At 58.6% G+C, this 15,640-nt stretch overlaps 6 protein-coding genes across 6 annotated transcripts; 2 read left to right on the top strand and 4 right to left on the bottom strand.

The window, feature by feature from the left end:
- Nucleotides 1-482: 482 nt before the first annotated feature.
- TRAVEDRAFT_48049 (uncharacterized protein) lies at nt 483-1,147 on the top strand (the record flags this gene model as incomplete). The annotated part of the gene is made up of 4 exons (XM_008040238.1): nt 483-656; nt 706-774; nt 826-977; nt 1,030-1,147. The coding sequence occupies 4 exons, from the start codon at nt 483-485 to the stop codon at nt 1,145-1,147; spliced, it is 513 nt and encodes a 170-aa protein (XP_008038429.1).
- Nucleotides 1,148-3,313: 2,166 nt separating this feature from the next.
- TRAVEDRAFT_20766 (uncharacterized protein) lies at nt 3,314-3,853 on the bottom strand (the record flags this gene model as incomplete). Its single annotated transcript, XM_008039943.1, has 1 exon — nt 3,314-3,853. The coding sequence occupies one exon, from the start codon at nt 3,851-3,853 to the stop codon at nt 3,314-3,316; it is 540 nt and encodes a 179-aa protein (XP_008038134.1).
- Nucleotides 3,854-7,172: 3,319 nt separating this feature from the next.
- TRAVEDRAFT_86961 (uncharacterized protein) lies at nt 7,173-7,496 on the bottom strand (the record flags this gene model as incomplete). The annotated part of the gene is made up of 1 exon (XM_008040793.1): nt 7,173-7,496. A coding segment is annotated over one exon (324 nt), but the record flags the coding sequence as incomplete, so codon positions are not given.
- Nucleotides 7,497-8,219: 723 nt separating this feature from the next.
- On the bottom strand, nt 8,220-9,363 carry TRAVEDRAFT_72319 (uncharacterized protein; the record flags this gene model as incomplete). The annotated part of the gene is made up of 3 exons (XM_008040792.1): nt 8,220-8,348; nt 8,424-8,923; nt 8,975-9,363. The coding sequence occupies 2 exons, from the start codon at nt 9,361-9,363 to the stop codon at nt 8,569-8,571; spliced, it is 744 nt and encodes a 247-aa protein (XP_008038983.1). The 3' UTR covers nt 8,220-8,348; nt 8,424-8,568.
- Nucleotides 9,364-12,537: 3,174 nt separating this feature from the next.
- Nucleotides 12,538-12,976, bottom strand: TRAVEDRAFT_48045 (uncharacterized protein; the record flags this gene model as incomplete). Its single annotated transcript, XM_008040237.1, has 3 exons — nt 12,538-12,709; nt 12,760-12,893; nt 12,950-12,976. The coding sequence occupies 3 exons, from the start codon at nt 12,974-12,976 to the stop codon at nt 12,538-12,540; spliced, it is 333 nt and encodes a 110-aa protein (XP_008038428.1).
- Nucleotides 12,977-14,868: 1,892 nt separating this feature from the next.
- On the top strand, nt 14,869-15,376 carry TRAVEDRAFT_29335 (uncharacterized protein). The gene has a single exon (XM_008040036.1). The coding sequence runs from the start codon at nt 14,945-14,947 to the stop codon at nt 15,215-15,217; it is 273 nt and encodes a 90-aa protein (XP_008038227.1). The 5' UTR covers nt 14,869-14,944; the 3' UTR covers nt 15,218-15,376.
- The last annotated feature ends 264 nt before the right edge of the window (nt 15,377-15,640 follow it).

Here is a 15,640-nt window from a genome sequence, read left to right as displayed (position 1 = left end):
AGTGCCTGGAGTGGAAGAGCTGATGCCACGATGCGGACACGTGACTACGTTGTGTCCATCGCTGCGAAGATACGATACGTGTAAGCGGGTGAGTTTTTCTTTTGGAATGGTACAACGTAGCTTGCCAGCATGCGACGTGTACGGGGCCTGGGTAGGAATAGTAGGACTGGCTGCCAAAATAGTACCGCAAAGACGGAGGTGTGCTATTTACTCGCAAGCCGCGATTCCACACAGAGATTGTGCAGAAGCCACTCCTCTCTTAAGAGGTGATCGTTGTGGGTACTTATGCGTGTGTAACAACGCAGACATTCGGTAGGTAGGCGAGATCGGCGACGAGCGTGGGCGCTAGGCCACCTGGGTGTACGTGCACGCACACTGGGAGCGCTCGAAGGGGTGCCTGCCTCTGAGCCAGTTCCGCCCTGGGTGCGCGGCCTTCTGCCTCACTTCCCCATAGCCTTGATAGAGACTCCCGCAAGAGCGCGATGTCTTCTCTTCTCTCGTCTCTTGTCACCTCGGCCAAGACACACGCTGCAACACTGTTGCGGAAATTGTCCACCCGATCGCCGGCCACTGCCAAACACTGCTTCGCCGCTGCAACTCCGACCTCTGTCGTAAACATGGCGGTAATCTGGGCACTGAGAATGGCACTCTGTATGGTAAGTACCTCCAGCTGGACGCGTAAAGCACTTGCTCAGCGGCTAGTAGGCCGTACAAAGTGTTTTATGCGGGGATGCTTTGGCGCCAGGAGCGGCCAATTTTGACGATTTCATAAAGGTATGTACGACTTGTATGCAAGTCGTTTGCATATGACTGATGATCTTGTAGGCCTTGCAAGCTATGGGCTTCACGTTGAACGGCGCAACGACCGCCCACACCGTCGTTTTGGACCCACCGGAGGGATGGAATGCGGGCGCGGGGGTGTTGGAGCTAGTACGTCCAGCACTGGTCAATACTTGGTACGCCTTCGAAAGCGCGGAGTGAGTCCTGCCACAGTATGGAGAAGTATACCTTGTTCATTGGTATCATTAGGATCGCACGGGCTTTGGAAGACAGGTACGCCCTGACCGGAGACTCTTTCATCAAATTCCCCACTGCGCTCCTTCCGGGTGTGGACGGCTACATGATACCGTCCGGCGCGGGGATGTAGAACGGTCATTGTCTGTTTTATGGTGTTTTTTTCTTGTATTGCACTTGCATGTACATATCAGCCCTCTCAGATAATGAATGACTCGATGAACTGTTTGGAGTTCTCTGGCTAGATGTTGTCCATCCGTAACACGGGTACATAGTTAAGGCATTGAAGTACGTTACACATGCTATGCTACTACATGCGACCTATATGGAAAGATAATCTGCGCAGCAGAGGAACCGAGCCGCAAAGATGCGATGGCTGGAGCGGGAGGGCGCGGCGGACAATGTGTGCATGCGTGAAGATGACATTGGCGCCATTGCGGCCGCCTGCACGGGAGAGCGCCACGATGCAGCGGTCCAGTGTCAAGGTACTGTCATGAGCGTGAGTGGGGAGCGCAGATGGGGAGCGGGCGGAGGAGGCGGCACATGCTCACCATCCAGGTCGCAAATAGGGCAGTCGCTCTGGGATTGACGGGGTGGACGTGCGAGTGGAAGAGTGCGCGTGGATGGCGCGCGTGCGAGGACGATGGTGGTAGTCTATAACGGGGACGACGTGAATGAAGGAGAACGGGTGTGGAAGGTCCCGAAGGCGAGCAGAGTGTGGTGAGTGGCCGATGTGCCTGAGAAGAACGCGGGGCACGAAAGAACATGCCGAGCCGAAGGAACGGAATGCGGGGTAAGACGACCGGGCCGCAACTTTTGATGCGGGGCAGCGACATTGCGCAATCGCCGATGTGTGCCTGGAGGACTTTTGAGTTGCCGGGCGATAAGACAGTGGTGCTGGCCACGAGAGTGGTTGAAACCGATGCCTGGGAGAGGGCGATGAGAAGGACTGCTGGATGTCAGCGCGACGTTGGCGAGGGTCGTCTAAGAATGCTTACACGAAGGATGGCAGGGAGCAAGTGTGAGCACAACGCTCGCGGGGCGGAGCACTTTTTAACGCCGTTTGAGAACTCGGGCACGGAGCTGCTCCGGGTGTAGTCCGGTGACGAAAGCGCGGGGGCAGGCGGAAGTTCAGGAGAGGGAGTATGCGTCGTGAAACTGCGATAGAACGATGGCGGACGCGAAGGCATGAGGACTGAGGTGGACCTGTGCTCACGAGCACGAGCACGCCTCCGAACATGATGGCAGGAGCACGTGTTCGCGCGAGCAGTCGGGAGCGGAGGGGGGCGAGCATTGTTCCAGAACGGCTGTGGCGGACGTGTGTGCAGGTGCGCGAGAACATAGGCGGAGCAAACCGCTCAAGCGCAAGCGCGTTGGCTGAGGGGAGAGTTCGAGCGCGAGCAGGCTGGCAGATGGGAGCGCAGGAGCGCGATGGTGTAGGGCGTACAGTGTGTCCAGATGAAGAGAGAATGTTGGCGCAAGACTGCCTTGCGGTCCGTATGCCGATAGCACGAATGCCGGTGAAGTCGGAATGACAAGTGAGGAGTCTCGAGGGGTAGTCGCGTGGTGCTGGATGATACGATTGCCCGCAGTAGTGTGGGGCTGATTTGATGTGGGACAGGTACAGTCTGCGATTGACGATTGGTGCCTGAAACTGTTTGAGTTGCCGGTGGGGAGTGTGGCGTGGGTGGGCAGGTTGCAACCGCAGGTGGTTGCAACCGATAGTCGGGAGAGGCTGGAGGCGAGAAAGGTCGGAGATTCTGACAGAATGTCAGCGCGAAGCAAGCGAGGACTATTTGAAAAAAGCTTACAGGAGAGCGGTCGGAAGCGGCGCTGGATGCACCCGAGAGTGGGTGCATCCGAGAGTGGGTGCAACCGGCAAGGGCTGGGAGGAGGAGAAGGTGAGCGAAGTAGCGCGGGAAAGGACTGAAAAGTACGGTACGTAGAAATAGAGAAAGCTCGTATATACAAGGAGCGGTGGTGCAGTGGTTGAGGCGCTTGGTGTCTAATCCCGAGATCACCGGTTCGACTCTGCGCCAGCGCGCATTTCTTTGCGCGGAATAAGGTAAGCATTCGTCTTCAAACGAATGCTTACCGCGGCTTTACTCTTATTACTGACCTGGGCGTCTAGCGGTTGCAACCGCTTGTCATCTAAGAGACGTATACGGGTGCAACCCCGCGAACTGAAGTCCCTCCGCTTTGTATCCGCATTACTATAGCTTTAGTTCACACTCTAGTATTAAGTCCCCGCGCTCGTACTCGAATATACCATCATTCTACTCGTCTACTCTCGCGTGAACTACAACATGGGGAACTTCGTGTCCAAGAGCTCCGGGATGAGCTTGTCGTGCTCGGTGTCTTCGTACAGCTTTTGGTCCGAGCGGCGCCTGCTGAAAGTATGGACCTTGTGTCCTCCGTTGCTCGCCTTGTACAGAAGGGCGTCGAGCCTGCTGGCCAGGGCCCTCCCAATGTCTTTGTCCACCGGAATCTCACTCTCCCGCATGACTAGGAGGAAGACCTGCTCCAGGTCGGGGACCTTAAAAAGGTTCTCCACCCTGATCGCGACGTGCCCTCCCCGCATTTCGCAGATTTCGACGATTGGGCCGGCGACGCACAGGTAGGTGGGGCCACTGAACTCGGTGTCTACCTCCGCCTCGACGGCGAGGGGCAGGAAGCCGTAGTTTGGGACTTGTACAAGTTGGACGTAGAGGTTGAGTCGTAGTTTTGTTTGCGGCCTAGCGGCCACTATGAAGTGGTCACACGGCTTCGTGGGGGGGCATTGCATTTTGAGCTTCCAGACCTCGATGGGGACCGGTGCGATAGGAGGGAGGGGCCTCATTCTGAGCGGGAGGGGGCGGGGGGCCGAGGATGGGGGGCGGCTGGCGGGGGGGAGAGCGTCCGGTGGGTGGGCTCGCACGGTTGTATTTCGTGGGGGCGGCCAGCGGTCCTCCTTATAAATTCTTGACTCGCTGCGCGTCTCTGCGGTGCTGGTTGTTCGCTACCCTCTCTGCAGGTCCTCCAGCTTCCGAGGACGGTCAATGTGTTCCTATTTGTACGTATGCCCTGCTCCTCGCTTGTTAGCGACTTCCTCTTCAGTACCTTCTCACACGGTGACACCCTCTCGGCTCTTCCCTTGTCTTTCAGCGCCGGGACTGGCAAGTACTCCCTGCCATCCATCCCTCTGTCCTCATCTACACCACCCCCTCCCACACCACCCCTATTTTCTGCCCGCGTGTTTTCCTAGACGCTCCCTAATAACATCCTGTCCTCCGAATGGTGCTCGCCATGTCCGTGGCAAATAATTCTCGTTTCCACCCAGTCTCGGCTATGGCGCACTCGGACGCCCCCCCCCCGCACCAGCACTTCCGCTAGGGACCTCAGGTCCTCACTCGGCGTCCATGACCACCATCGCGAGAGAAAGGCGTCTTTGCCTCCACTTGTAGACATCCTGCGACATAAGGCCCACTCCAAATCCCCGCTCGCACCGGGGTCTCTGCCAGGTGGATTTTCATGCGATCCCTCCGCGTAGTCTCACTGATTCCGATCGACGCCTTCTTGTAGATATCGATATCCCTCTCGACCCCGAGCCCGCTTCTACTTCCCGTGGCAGGTTCCCGGCGCCGCTGACCGGGCACGAGCTCATGTCGCTATTCACTCATCCGTCCCCGCCCATGCGCCTCAGCACAACTAGCGACTACTTTCGACTTGAGGAGCGCAAGTTCTTCGCCAGGGCGATAAAGAAATCATATGGGTGCGCATCGAAATCAACCCATCTGGTCATGTCGTCCCGCTCTGTCAGCCCGCGGGTGAGATTTCCCAACCGAACCTGCCACATGCACAACGGCAGCCATATACGTACCAGCATCCGCATCCTCTCAAAACTGCATATCGTGGCGAGCACCGACCCTCCCAGCCGTCACCATCGCTCCCGCTCGCTCTCCCGGCCCCTAGGCCGTCGCGGACTCACTCAAAGTCGTCGGGCATCCACCTACCAATGCCCGCCTTGGTGTCTCCACCACCGCACTCGCAAGGTCTGTCAAACCTGGGTACACTTGGCGCTCGGGCACAACCCGATTATCCCGTCCACATCCCCCTTCCTATCTCAGGAAGACCTCCGAAGCATGAGCGCGGGAGTATCGGAGGCGGCGCGGGTGAGGGGGAGGGCGACAACTCGTGTCTGCATCCGACGCCGCATAACGTATGGCGACGCGCAGGCAAGGACACCCCTCGGATCGTCGAATGAGGCCAACCAATCTGGGAGCTCCAGCTGTATAGCCGGCGGTGTATCCTCCTCAAACAGGGGCGCGGCGCGGAGGCAATTCCATAACCGGGCTTGGTTTTGTGTAGGTAGTAAGACGAGTCTCGCGGCGACTCCATTTTCGCACCTCGGGATGCGTTTGTTTGCGCCATTGCCCCTCCTCCTTTTTTCAATTCCATCCCCATTGCCTGCCCGCTCCTCTAGATGCGCCCAGCTTCCAGCGTAAGCCGAAGCGAAACGCCAGGGCTCTCCGTCCTCTTTGGAAATCATGATGATCTTGAGCCCACGAGGTTGAGCGCCACAACAACATCTGCGCCGCTCAGATAGTGAAAACATTCCCTTCCGATCTTGCTGTCCGCGACTCCGTTTACGATCCCTACCTAGTTGAGCAATAATTCCTAACCTCATCAGATAGTGAGCACGTGTACGACGAGCTGTACAAGTCGACTTCATGCGTTCAAGAAGAACTTCGGCTCTGGAACTCCCAAAAAGCCCGAACGCGATCTCCCGCGTGGATTCACAGCCATTAGGTTATGGTTGGATGGGACGGTGGCATCTCAGTACGGAAACCAGAAGGTTTGGCCCGCCTACATGCATTTCGAAAATTAGTCGAAGTATGCGCGCGTGCACGGCCTACTCGCGCGCGGCACACCGCGTTAAATAATTCACATGTATACGTTCATGCCCTGCTACTGATCGGGCATCTGGCTGATTGACCAACGCATTCAGGTACCGCATAGGGTTCAGGACATCATTGGCACGCAGAACGACGTTTCTGCCACTTCCACGCCATCCTCGATGCCGGTCACGTACGGACTAACGAGCACTCGCCTTCCACCGGTGTGAGCTACAAGTACGTACTCACCTTCTAACGCTCCTTGTGCACCTACTAAACCTCGGTCAGGGAGCGTAAGAACCAAGAGTATTATCGGCCTCTCGCTGCAATTGTTTCACATGGGTGCGTCGAGGAAATCAGCACACGCTGTCCGATGTGTGCCTTCCTGGTCGCTCGTGAGGTATGTCCTTAACTTATGATCGCGTTTGATGCTACACTGATCTCTCTGCTACTAGTAAAGCTTGAAGCACGGAGATTGTCCATGCATGGCCCGGACCTCCACGACGTCAAGAAGGCGCGGCTCATGGCCCCTCCCGTAGCCTGAGTACCTGATGCGAAGTTTACAAGTGTCTTTAGTCACCCGTACTACCGCCGTCTCCTGTGCATACGACTAGTCTGACATTGAGTGAGTCCATATCGCACTTGGAATTGGCCTGAGGTATGTAGCGGACTCTGCCAGGAATATTGGCGGGACGCCGGGGGGATTGCCACCAGGGCCGCCATGAGCGTTAACGGCGAGGAAGAGACATGTTAGTATGCCCACCACGTAGAGAGCACTCGCGTCCGACGTTCTGCCTCGCTTTGCTCCCCGGTCCGCGCTTCCATGTTCCTCCGTGGTTTCAACCAAGTCACGGCGTAAGTCGGGTCGAGTCCACGGTGCTCGACCGGGCGAGTAAGGAGCGGAGGGAGGCGCGCGACACGCGCGCGCACTGGGAGCAGAGTCACAGTCGATGGGCGTACTGTACGAGAGTCTGGAGAGGTCCGTTATCCGGCCCAAGAGACAAAACGAGTCGAGACGGGAAGGGGTGCGCGCGGGGCGCGGCGAGCGAAAGCAACACCAAAGCAACGACGACCGAGACGCGATCACAACAAGAGCGCGGCGAGCACGCTCACGAGCGTGACGACGACCGAGCCGGCGACAATGCGGGGCGCGGCCGCATTCGTGTCCTGCTGCTGCCTGGTTGTTGCGGATGGCGACGCGCTGGTGCTCGAGCCAGTCGCAGACGTGTTTCCGCTTGCCTGATTGGCGGAAGGCCAGCCGACGCCGTTGTACGTTGCGTGGATGATCTTCGAGGCCTGTTCGGCGAGCCCGTAGACGGGAGCCTGGAGATGGGCGGAGAGCTGGATGGGGAACACGCACGCGTCGGCAATGCGGACGTTCGCGAGGCCGTACACCTTGAGGTCGGCGTCGACGACGCCGCCCTGCGCCTGCGGGAGCATCGCGCACGAGCACGAGGGGTGGAACTTGGTGCCGATCGCGTTCGCGAGCCACTTGTCCCAGTCGTCGTTGGACTGCACAGCGCTGCGGGGGGTGACCTCGTCACCGACGGACGAACTCAGCGGGGCCGTGTTACCGATCTTGCGCGCGAGCTTAAGGCCCTCGCGGAGGAGGATGGTGTCGGCGCTGTGCGAGAGGTACTGCGGGTCAAAGGGTCGTCGGACACGATGTAGATGGGGCCTTGCGAGAAGGGGTGCTGGAGCGCGGCCTGGATACCGACCGTGTTCGAGCCGTCGACCGGAGCGCCAGTGAGCGAGAGCAGGATCTCGATCTGGCCGGTGGGGCTGTTCATGCACGTGTTGAGCGTCGTCGTTGCGCCGTAGGACTGACGAGTTGACCGGGGTCTCGCGCTCTTCTGGAGGGAGCACTGTCCGGCCCAGCGACGCGGTCTGCACCGGGGACGTCGGCGCCGTCGGTCTCGTCGGGGATGGAAGGGGAGATGGGATGGTGGGGAGGGAGGTCTCGTGGGGAGACGTCTGACTGAGAGACAACCGCGGAGGGGGCGTCGGATGCGAGCGTGACGGTTCCAGGGTCGGTCGGCCGCCAGTCAATGAGCGAGGTGTTGCGGGCTGGGTCGTCGAAGAATAAGCAGGCGAGGGTGGTCGGCTGAGGAGGTTGAGGGCAGCTGTGCGGCGACGGCGGTCACTGAGTCGACGGATGGCAAGGGTCGGCGGAGCTGGACGTTCTTGCGGGCCGTGGCTGTGGGTGATAGATGGCAAGGAAGTCCAGGACGGCGCCATCCGGTTCGGGCCGCTCGGTGAGCTGCGCAGCAAGTATCTTGGCGTTGGGTGTCGCAGATACGGTATCAGGGGGAGCGGGGCGAAGGTGTCAATGTTCGGGGGAGGGGTGTGCAGGGCCGGGTTTGTCTCGTCAAGTTGCACGCGGGTGCCATCGACCGGGTGCCCGTCGGCATCAGGGGAGCAACCGCCCAGCCCTTCTCGGCTCATGTATCTTTTTCTTTTTCTTTCAGGACAGCTATTAGTGGCAGCGGTGATGATGGTACGCCGAAGGGACAGCGGTAGGGCAGGGACACATACCTAAGCGCCTGCAGGGATCCATCCCGGCGGACCGATCACTCACTGAACATTGCGCACTAATCTTTCTCTGGTCTTTCTGTGTTCCTTTCGCCGTCGTGCTTGGGTTAACATCGCATGACCTTGTCGTCCTCGTACGGTCCGGGCATTACAGGTTTCTTCTCGCGGCATTGCCTCCGGCTGCGAGAAGGACCTGCTGGCCAACATCGTGCACTACCATGCGGAGGTCCTGCACTTGGGTTGACGTCGTCTCCGACCATAACTCTCTGCCGGGTAACTCCGGCCACATCTGGTCGGCTGGATGCCGCCGTCCCTCCGCTGCACGTCCTGCTCCACCTTCGTCTGCCCTCCGAATGCCGACCTTCTCGTCGCGCTCTGGGAGCTTGAGCTTGTGGAAGGGAGCGTGGGGAATGTTAGTCGAGCCACCTCCGTGGTCAATCGTACGTGGTGGGCAGACGCGAGTTGCGCTCTCGTACGTGTCCACCCCTGCCGCCGTTGTGTCACTGTCGATGTTGCGTGAGCGCCCGCCGCCTTCCTGTCTACGTTTTTCTCACCGTCTTTGCCTATGTTGAACGATGACCTTCCGAACGCTGACTCCCGTGCGGAAAGGCCTCGTCGCGCTCTGGGATGTCGCGTGTCGTCCGGCGCACCACGGCAAAGATGGCACCGTCGCCATGAATCTATCCACTGCGTCGTCGGCGCAGTCGAGGTCTGCGTCCCGTACGCGCCGTTCGAGGCGGGGGCCAGCGCCCGTCGCGCGGGCACAACGCGCAGAACGGGAGGACGAGAGACCGATAGGTGCTTGCGTCACGGTGGCGAGGATGGCATACAGCCCGCCGGGTGTGATGGCGGTGGGGAGCGCGACCCGCGCTGTGCGCTGTGGCCCCAGCGGGCGCACATCGACTTCGAGACGGCGGAGGGCGCGTGTGTCTTGTGCAAGCATGCGGGCACGTCGAGGTCTGCATCCCATACGCGCCGCTCGAGGCGGAGCCAATGCCCATCGTGCGGGCACTGAAGGGCGCGGGTATCACGCACGAGGGACGTGTGGCGCGTTTTCGTTCTGCGTGCGGGCTTGAGGACACTCTGAGTGTAGCGTGTCGTCCTGCTCGGGAACTGGAAGGTGTTTTGGGAGACGTACGCGTCGCAGAGGAGGGGGTGCGGGTGCAGGGCGTGATTCGGCGGCACAGTCGCTGCGGGATAGTCGGGTCCAGCATGGCTGTCCGGCGTCAGGGTGCGGGGCGCGTGCGTCAAGGTCTGAGTACGGCGGGTAGTACACCGCCAGTGCTGCGGGCGTGGTGAGTCTTGGCCCGCCAGAAGTCAGAAGTGGCAGCGGTGTACCTTGCGCTCTAGTCGAGCCGCCTCCGTGGCCGTCGTCGTCGCAGCGCGTACATAGCGGGCAGACGCAAGGTGCGCCCTCGTTCCCCCGGCATCCACGCGTCTACTCCTGCCGCCGTTGTATCGCTGTTGCATGGTGTCTTCGGCTACGGCGTCATGCAGCTTCCGACGCTGTTTTTCCGTAGCGAGGGACACTTCGATGGTGGTGTCGTCTGCGTCTGACCATGCAGAGGCTTTACAGTCGCTGTTGCATGAGCGTCCGCCGCCGGCCCATCCACGTCCTTTGTCGCCGTCTTTGCGTCCGTGAAGCCGGACTTCCTGGGGGCTTCGTATGTCATTCTAGAACGCGGATGTGGTATAGAATGCTGACCTCTTGTGCCCAGCGGCGACGTCGCAGAGAGGCACCGTTCACGGTCGACCACGCATTGCGTCGCTCTCCCTGTGGATAGTGGGGTCCGGCATGGCAGTCCGGCGTCAGGGTGCGGAGGTCGCAGGGTGCAGGCCAGGTGTGGGATGCGACATCGCTGTGCGGCGGCCCACACGGCGTTCACGCTGCCCTCGTTCAACGTCGCAGGGTGCAGACCAGGTGTGGGATGCGCGTCCTAAACGCGACAGTCAGCACTCGAATCGTACTGCAGGAGTACGTACATACCGAGTTCGCGCTGTGGAAAGTGCACCGGGGCGCAGACGAGCAGCCGCGGGCGCCATCTCCAGCTCGTTCGATGAGTATACGAGCGGGAGAGCATCGCGGAGGTTGCCTTGTTGTCATGCGCAGAGCCCACGGCCCATGGCCCACCCAGAGCCGCTCTCGTTGTAATCCCCGAGTGGAGAGGCCCGTAGCTGGCGTGTGGTGCGGCACAGACAGTGGAGGTCGGGAGCTCGGAGATGCCGTAAACAGGTGATGGGCACACCGCGATGGGGGAGTGGTCGATAGGATCCATGTCGCAAGCGGCGGCGGCGTACCTTGCGCTCTAGTCGAGCCGCCTCCGTGGCCGTCATCGTTGTTCTTCCGGATAGTGTCACAGTCGAGGTTGTGGTGAGCGTAGGACGAGATAACGGTGAATAGCGAATGCGGCACGAGCCGTGCATGAGGAGTGAGAGTGAGCGGTGCTCGGGCGCCTGGCTACCCGCCAGGCACAAGCGCTGATCCACCACGACCTCTGGTTTCCAGTCTCCACACCGCCGCCATCCCCCCACCTCGTCGGTACTTCTGCGCGCGCGCTGGCGACAGTCTGGGAGACTGTCTGTATCCGTGGAGGATTCCTCATAACTCTCCCTGCGCCGGGGCTCACCTGGACACCTCGGGTGCTAGGTTTTTGTTTGCGGGCGCCGCGTTGATTCTCACTCTTTCCCCCTGCTCCTCTCGCTCCTCGCACGATGAGCGTACGCCCGAGCTGTCTTGTGTTTCTGTGAAATGTCGTGTTTGTCAGTCTTTAGCCGTAAACGGAGGTCACATTCAACTCGCAACCACGTCTCGCTCCACGCCCCGCTGCTGTGCTCAAGTTCGCGCGGTGACTAGCAGGGCGCGCGATATCCTCTGCCAGCGCGATGCTTTCCGTGGTCTGAGAGATACGTATGCTGAGTTCGAAAGCGAGAGAACGACGTATGTGAGTAGAAAGCCTATCTCTGAGCGATTCTTGTCGATTCAACATTTGACACCCGTGGTGCGGCGATAGTGGTCCGGTCTTGTTGAGAAATGTATCTGGAGGGTGTAGTTTTTCCAGGTACCACGCTCCCGCTGCTGTGCACCTGCTCGCCGCTTTACTCTTGCCGTCATTGTTGGCTTTTGCAGACACGGATTAGAGCCTGCAGGTAAATCTCATACGCTATACCATATGCGTGTACTTAACTTCCATATCTTATGTCTCAGGCGAGTATTGTGGCGACAACCTCGCGCTCCGGTCCTGCGGCTTTGCTTGCATTGGCAAGTTGAACCTTCCGTGTCACCTGCCTCCCGCGATCCTCGCCCTCACGAGTCTCAGTCATCTCCCAGCGTCCTGTTGCGCTAAAGCCGGTTCCTGACATTCCCCTGTTGTACCCTGCCGTGTCCCCTGTCGCTACCTCGATTCTCTTCACGACGGCTATCGCGCTCCTTAGGTATCAACCACTGCCCACTTGCCGCGCTTTCCTGCGTCTTCCGTACAACCATCGGCATATGTCTGCGCCGTCCTTGCGCGCGCGCAATGCAGTGCAGCCGAAAAGTAATACCATCAAACAACGCGTGACCCACAAAGCTTGAACGACTCACTTTGACTTGGTGCGCGCGGCTTCTTGTGAGGACGCTCATTTTTTCCGAGCCCTGCGGCGTTGCGGTGCAATCGCGGTCTAGACTACGGTTACGCGTGAGCAACAGCTCCCACCGTGCGGATGGGTCCCCCGTGCCGCAAGGGCCTCCAATCTCCCACATCATGACTGTGTCCGAGATGCTCAATCCCGAGTGCTGCTGACCATTCGTCGTCTCTTGTAATCACTGGCTGAAAAGGACGTCATCTGAGGAGGGCCTACCCGTTCTAGCTTGCTCCCCTTGTCAGGACCGGCCGCCTGCTGCGAAGCGAACAGTCGCACGAGAGCACGCCCGCAGGATGAATTGCGACGTGCACAGAGCCCGACTTCTGGACGATTGCTCCATTCGCAGACTTGCGCTGCATCTCGAGTGAGGGCGCGCTGCTCATCCGGGAGATGATGGCCAACGATGCTCGTGATGACGCCCGCGCGGGTACGTGAGGCTGACATAGGTGTCTGCGACAGTGGGGAAAGATAAATGGGGGAGGAAGGGGATGTATTAGGCGTGGCGGGTGCAGCGTTGCAGGCCATCGAGCGCGGGATGAGCGTGCCGCTTCGTCCGACACCTTGGAGACAGGATCTTGTAGAGCGTCGAACACGTATCCATCCCTCGTAGAGCACTCGTAATCTCCAAGCCAAGTGGAGAGCCGAAGTCGTGAGCTGCTTTATGCCTGTAGCCCTCTCAGCGTCGCGGAGGAACACGGTACTGGCGTTCGCGAACACGAAGGTGTGTGATATGGAGGCCTTCCGCTGGAGCGACGGCAGCCCCTCCTTGTCGAAGTTCGGCGTCCAGCGGATGCGCTGGAAGTGTGCGAGCTTGTCGGCAGCGTGCAGCGTGGCGAGCGGCATCGTATCCTGACGAAGAATCGGTTGATTAGTATTTCACTATCGATACTCGGAGCAGTGCTTACCTTCTTCAAGAAACCCGATGTGATCATCTGATCCAAGGATCGTCGCCGGCGTGGCGGTCATGACAGAAAGCGTGACGTTAGGCGGAAGACCGTGGTGATACGCCTGTTAGGAATCATAGAGGAGGGAGTGACAGTCCAGTACCGAGTGGTCTGAACGCGGGCAGCCAAATCCCCGGTCACTGGCCAAGTCCGCGAAGAATCGAGGCGCGAACTCGGAGGCGCGGTACAATCAGCGTGGGGCAGTACCAATCAGGAGTGGACAAAGCGCAAGTCCACGCGAGAGACGCCTGGAGTGAGGCCAAACGAGCTCCACCCGAGGTAGGACAAACACGTTGCGAAACAGCTCTATTCGCGCGCGTGAAACGTGAATGCGTGGCGAACAGCGCTGCGACAGGTGGCTTGCCTGCAACACTATTAGACACCGTGTAGGGACTTACATTTTGTGCGCACGGCAGAGTGCTGCAATCGGGAACTTAAACTCATTGGACATCTCCGAGGCTGGTGGTCAGGGTCTGATTAACACTGCATCACCGTCGCAACTTACCATGACTGGACCTAAGCATAATCTACGTGCGATCTTCAGTTTGGCCAAACAAGTCGCTCTTCTGACATCATTGTGTCCCCTCAAGACGTCGACGAAGGCCTCCTACTGAAGATCTTCTGGAAACTTGCGTAGGTCCGTCCGCTGCCCGTTTCGTGACTTCGTCCAATATGCGTCCTGCGCGTCACTAATCTGACATGACACTTCGTAACTAGTATATCGGGAGTGAGTTGGGGTAGACGAGCTCGGCAACAAAATACTCACCCCTGGCGGAATGCCACGCGTTCCCAAGTAAACACGTCCTGGGTTGTCGTCAGCGGCGTGCATACCGAAGAAGAAGCCGCGGATACACACCTGGATTCTCGCCGCACATGTGTCTAGAATTGCACATCAGCAGAAAGTGAATGCACGGAGCTATGTCACTCACCCACTCTTTCTTTGGGGGAATGACGACGACGAGTAGGAACCAAATAAGCAGCGGTGGAAGTCCCCTAACTCACGTAGTAGGGCGTAACGGGCGATGGATCATATATCGGGGCGGCCAATGACGGCTCGCCGGGGTAAGGAACTGCCCTGGCGGTGTTACACGCAGTCATTGAAAGAGAGGCAAATCTAGAAGACTTCGTTTTCCATCGCAAGTCGATATGAGCGGTAGCACCCCCTGACATTTTGGTGAGTCGAACATGGCTCACTCCGTTTTCGCAAAGAGGTTGCAAAGCAAAGCCAACGGATGCAATTTGGTGACTTTTCGTGGCAATAACCCGGATCTAGCAACCGGGTTGTAACGACCAGGCAGGAGGACGATGACCGATAACAGTACCATAGTAACAGCGAGCATGAAGCGGATACACAACAGCGATGGGTGGAAACATACAGCCAGAGCGAAACAATGAGTACCATCGACCGCCTCCACATGATCTTACGAAATGCGACGAGCTCGCGGTCAACGACGACACACACAAAAAAGGTGATGTCGTTCGCACCTCCTCGGTGAGCACGCTGCCAGCCTCGGGTGTACCTGTCCTACTCGTGCTCCATCGTCGGCTCGCACTCGGTTCGTTTCCCGATTTAACACCACAGAATCAGCCCGCGGCGAGGGTAAGTGAGGCGTAGCAAAGGTGGTAGGCACAAATGGCAAGCGGGGGGCGAGGGGGCGAGAGGGCGAGAGGGCGAGAGGGCGAGAGGGCGAGGGCGATGAGCAAGAATCAGTCTGGCAAACGAAGAGGCTGACAGCTTAGTATACTGGACAACGTTGGGCAGAGACAGCGGCGGATCGGACCCGCAGTTGATGCCAGCAAGTTGAAGATGGGGCAAGGCTTGAGCTTGTCTAGGAAAAGCTCGTTGGAGTTGTGCTGGTGGCGGCTATACGGCACCATGTGTTGAACTTCTGTGTCTACGGCTGTGCCGGACCGGGAGTGGCAGTGATAGTGGCTGTGCGTCTACCATACGCCAGCATGGACTTTCCTACTTACCATATACGTACATTCTTTTGTTCTGTACTTACTTGGCATCCTGCCATCCCTCCACATGATTCTGGTACGTTCTACGATGTTCCGGACTATTCTAGACAGCGTCCGGATTACTCGCATTACTCAGCCATGGACTATCTGACCTTATGTCGATTATGCTCCCTTACTCAGCGTTACTCATCGCTCAGTCAGCGTCCTCTGGACGTCACATGCTCTCTTCTTATACGCTTACTCATCGTCCTCCCCAGTAGTATATAAGGAGGACTCTGCAGGCCTCTGCTCTTCAGTCGTTCTCTCACAGACTGAAGAGTAAGTCCCACACTACCTATGCTTCCTTACATGTTTACTTACTAGTACTTGTAGCCTCTCTTTGTGCGGCTTACAGGTACAGTACTATGCAATCATAGTCGTTCTCTCACAGACTGAAGACCTCTCTTTGTGCGGCTTACAGCCTTCCAGGTTCAGAGTTCATCAGGTTATGAGCCCTGCGCTCTAACCGGTTGCTATCTCTTGTCGACACCTTTGCGCGCGCCCCTCCTTCGTCGACCGCTGGTTTGTGCACCTCCCTCCTCCATCTTCCTAACCTCTTGACTGTGCCCGCCGACACTGCTACCAGGGGGACATTTCTGCGCTCGTGACGCAGCCCTGAGTGCTTTACCTAGTACTACCTAGTCAGCTCGT

Source organism: Trametes versicolor (assembly GCF_000271585.1).
Source record: "Trametes versicolor FP-101664 SS1 unplaced genomic scaffold TRAVEscaffold_6, whole genome shotgun sequence".
Lineage (NCBI taxonomy): Eukaryota > Fungi > Basidiomycota > Agaricomycetes > Polyporales > Polyporaceae > Trametes > Trametes versicolor.
This window is presented reverse-complemented; position numbering and strand designations above follow the sequence as displayed.

Excerpts from the sequence above, each read along its gene's own strand:
- TRAVEDRAFT_29335 (XM_008040036.1), top strand. The coding sequence starts at position 14,945 with ATGGACTTTCCTACTTACCATATACGTACATTCTTTTGTTCTGTACTT.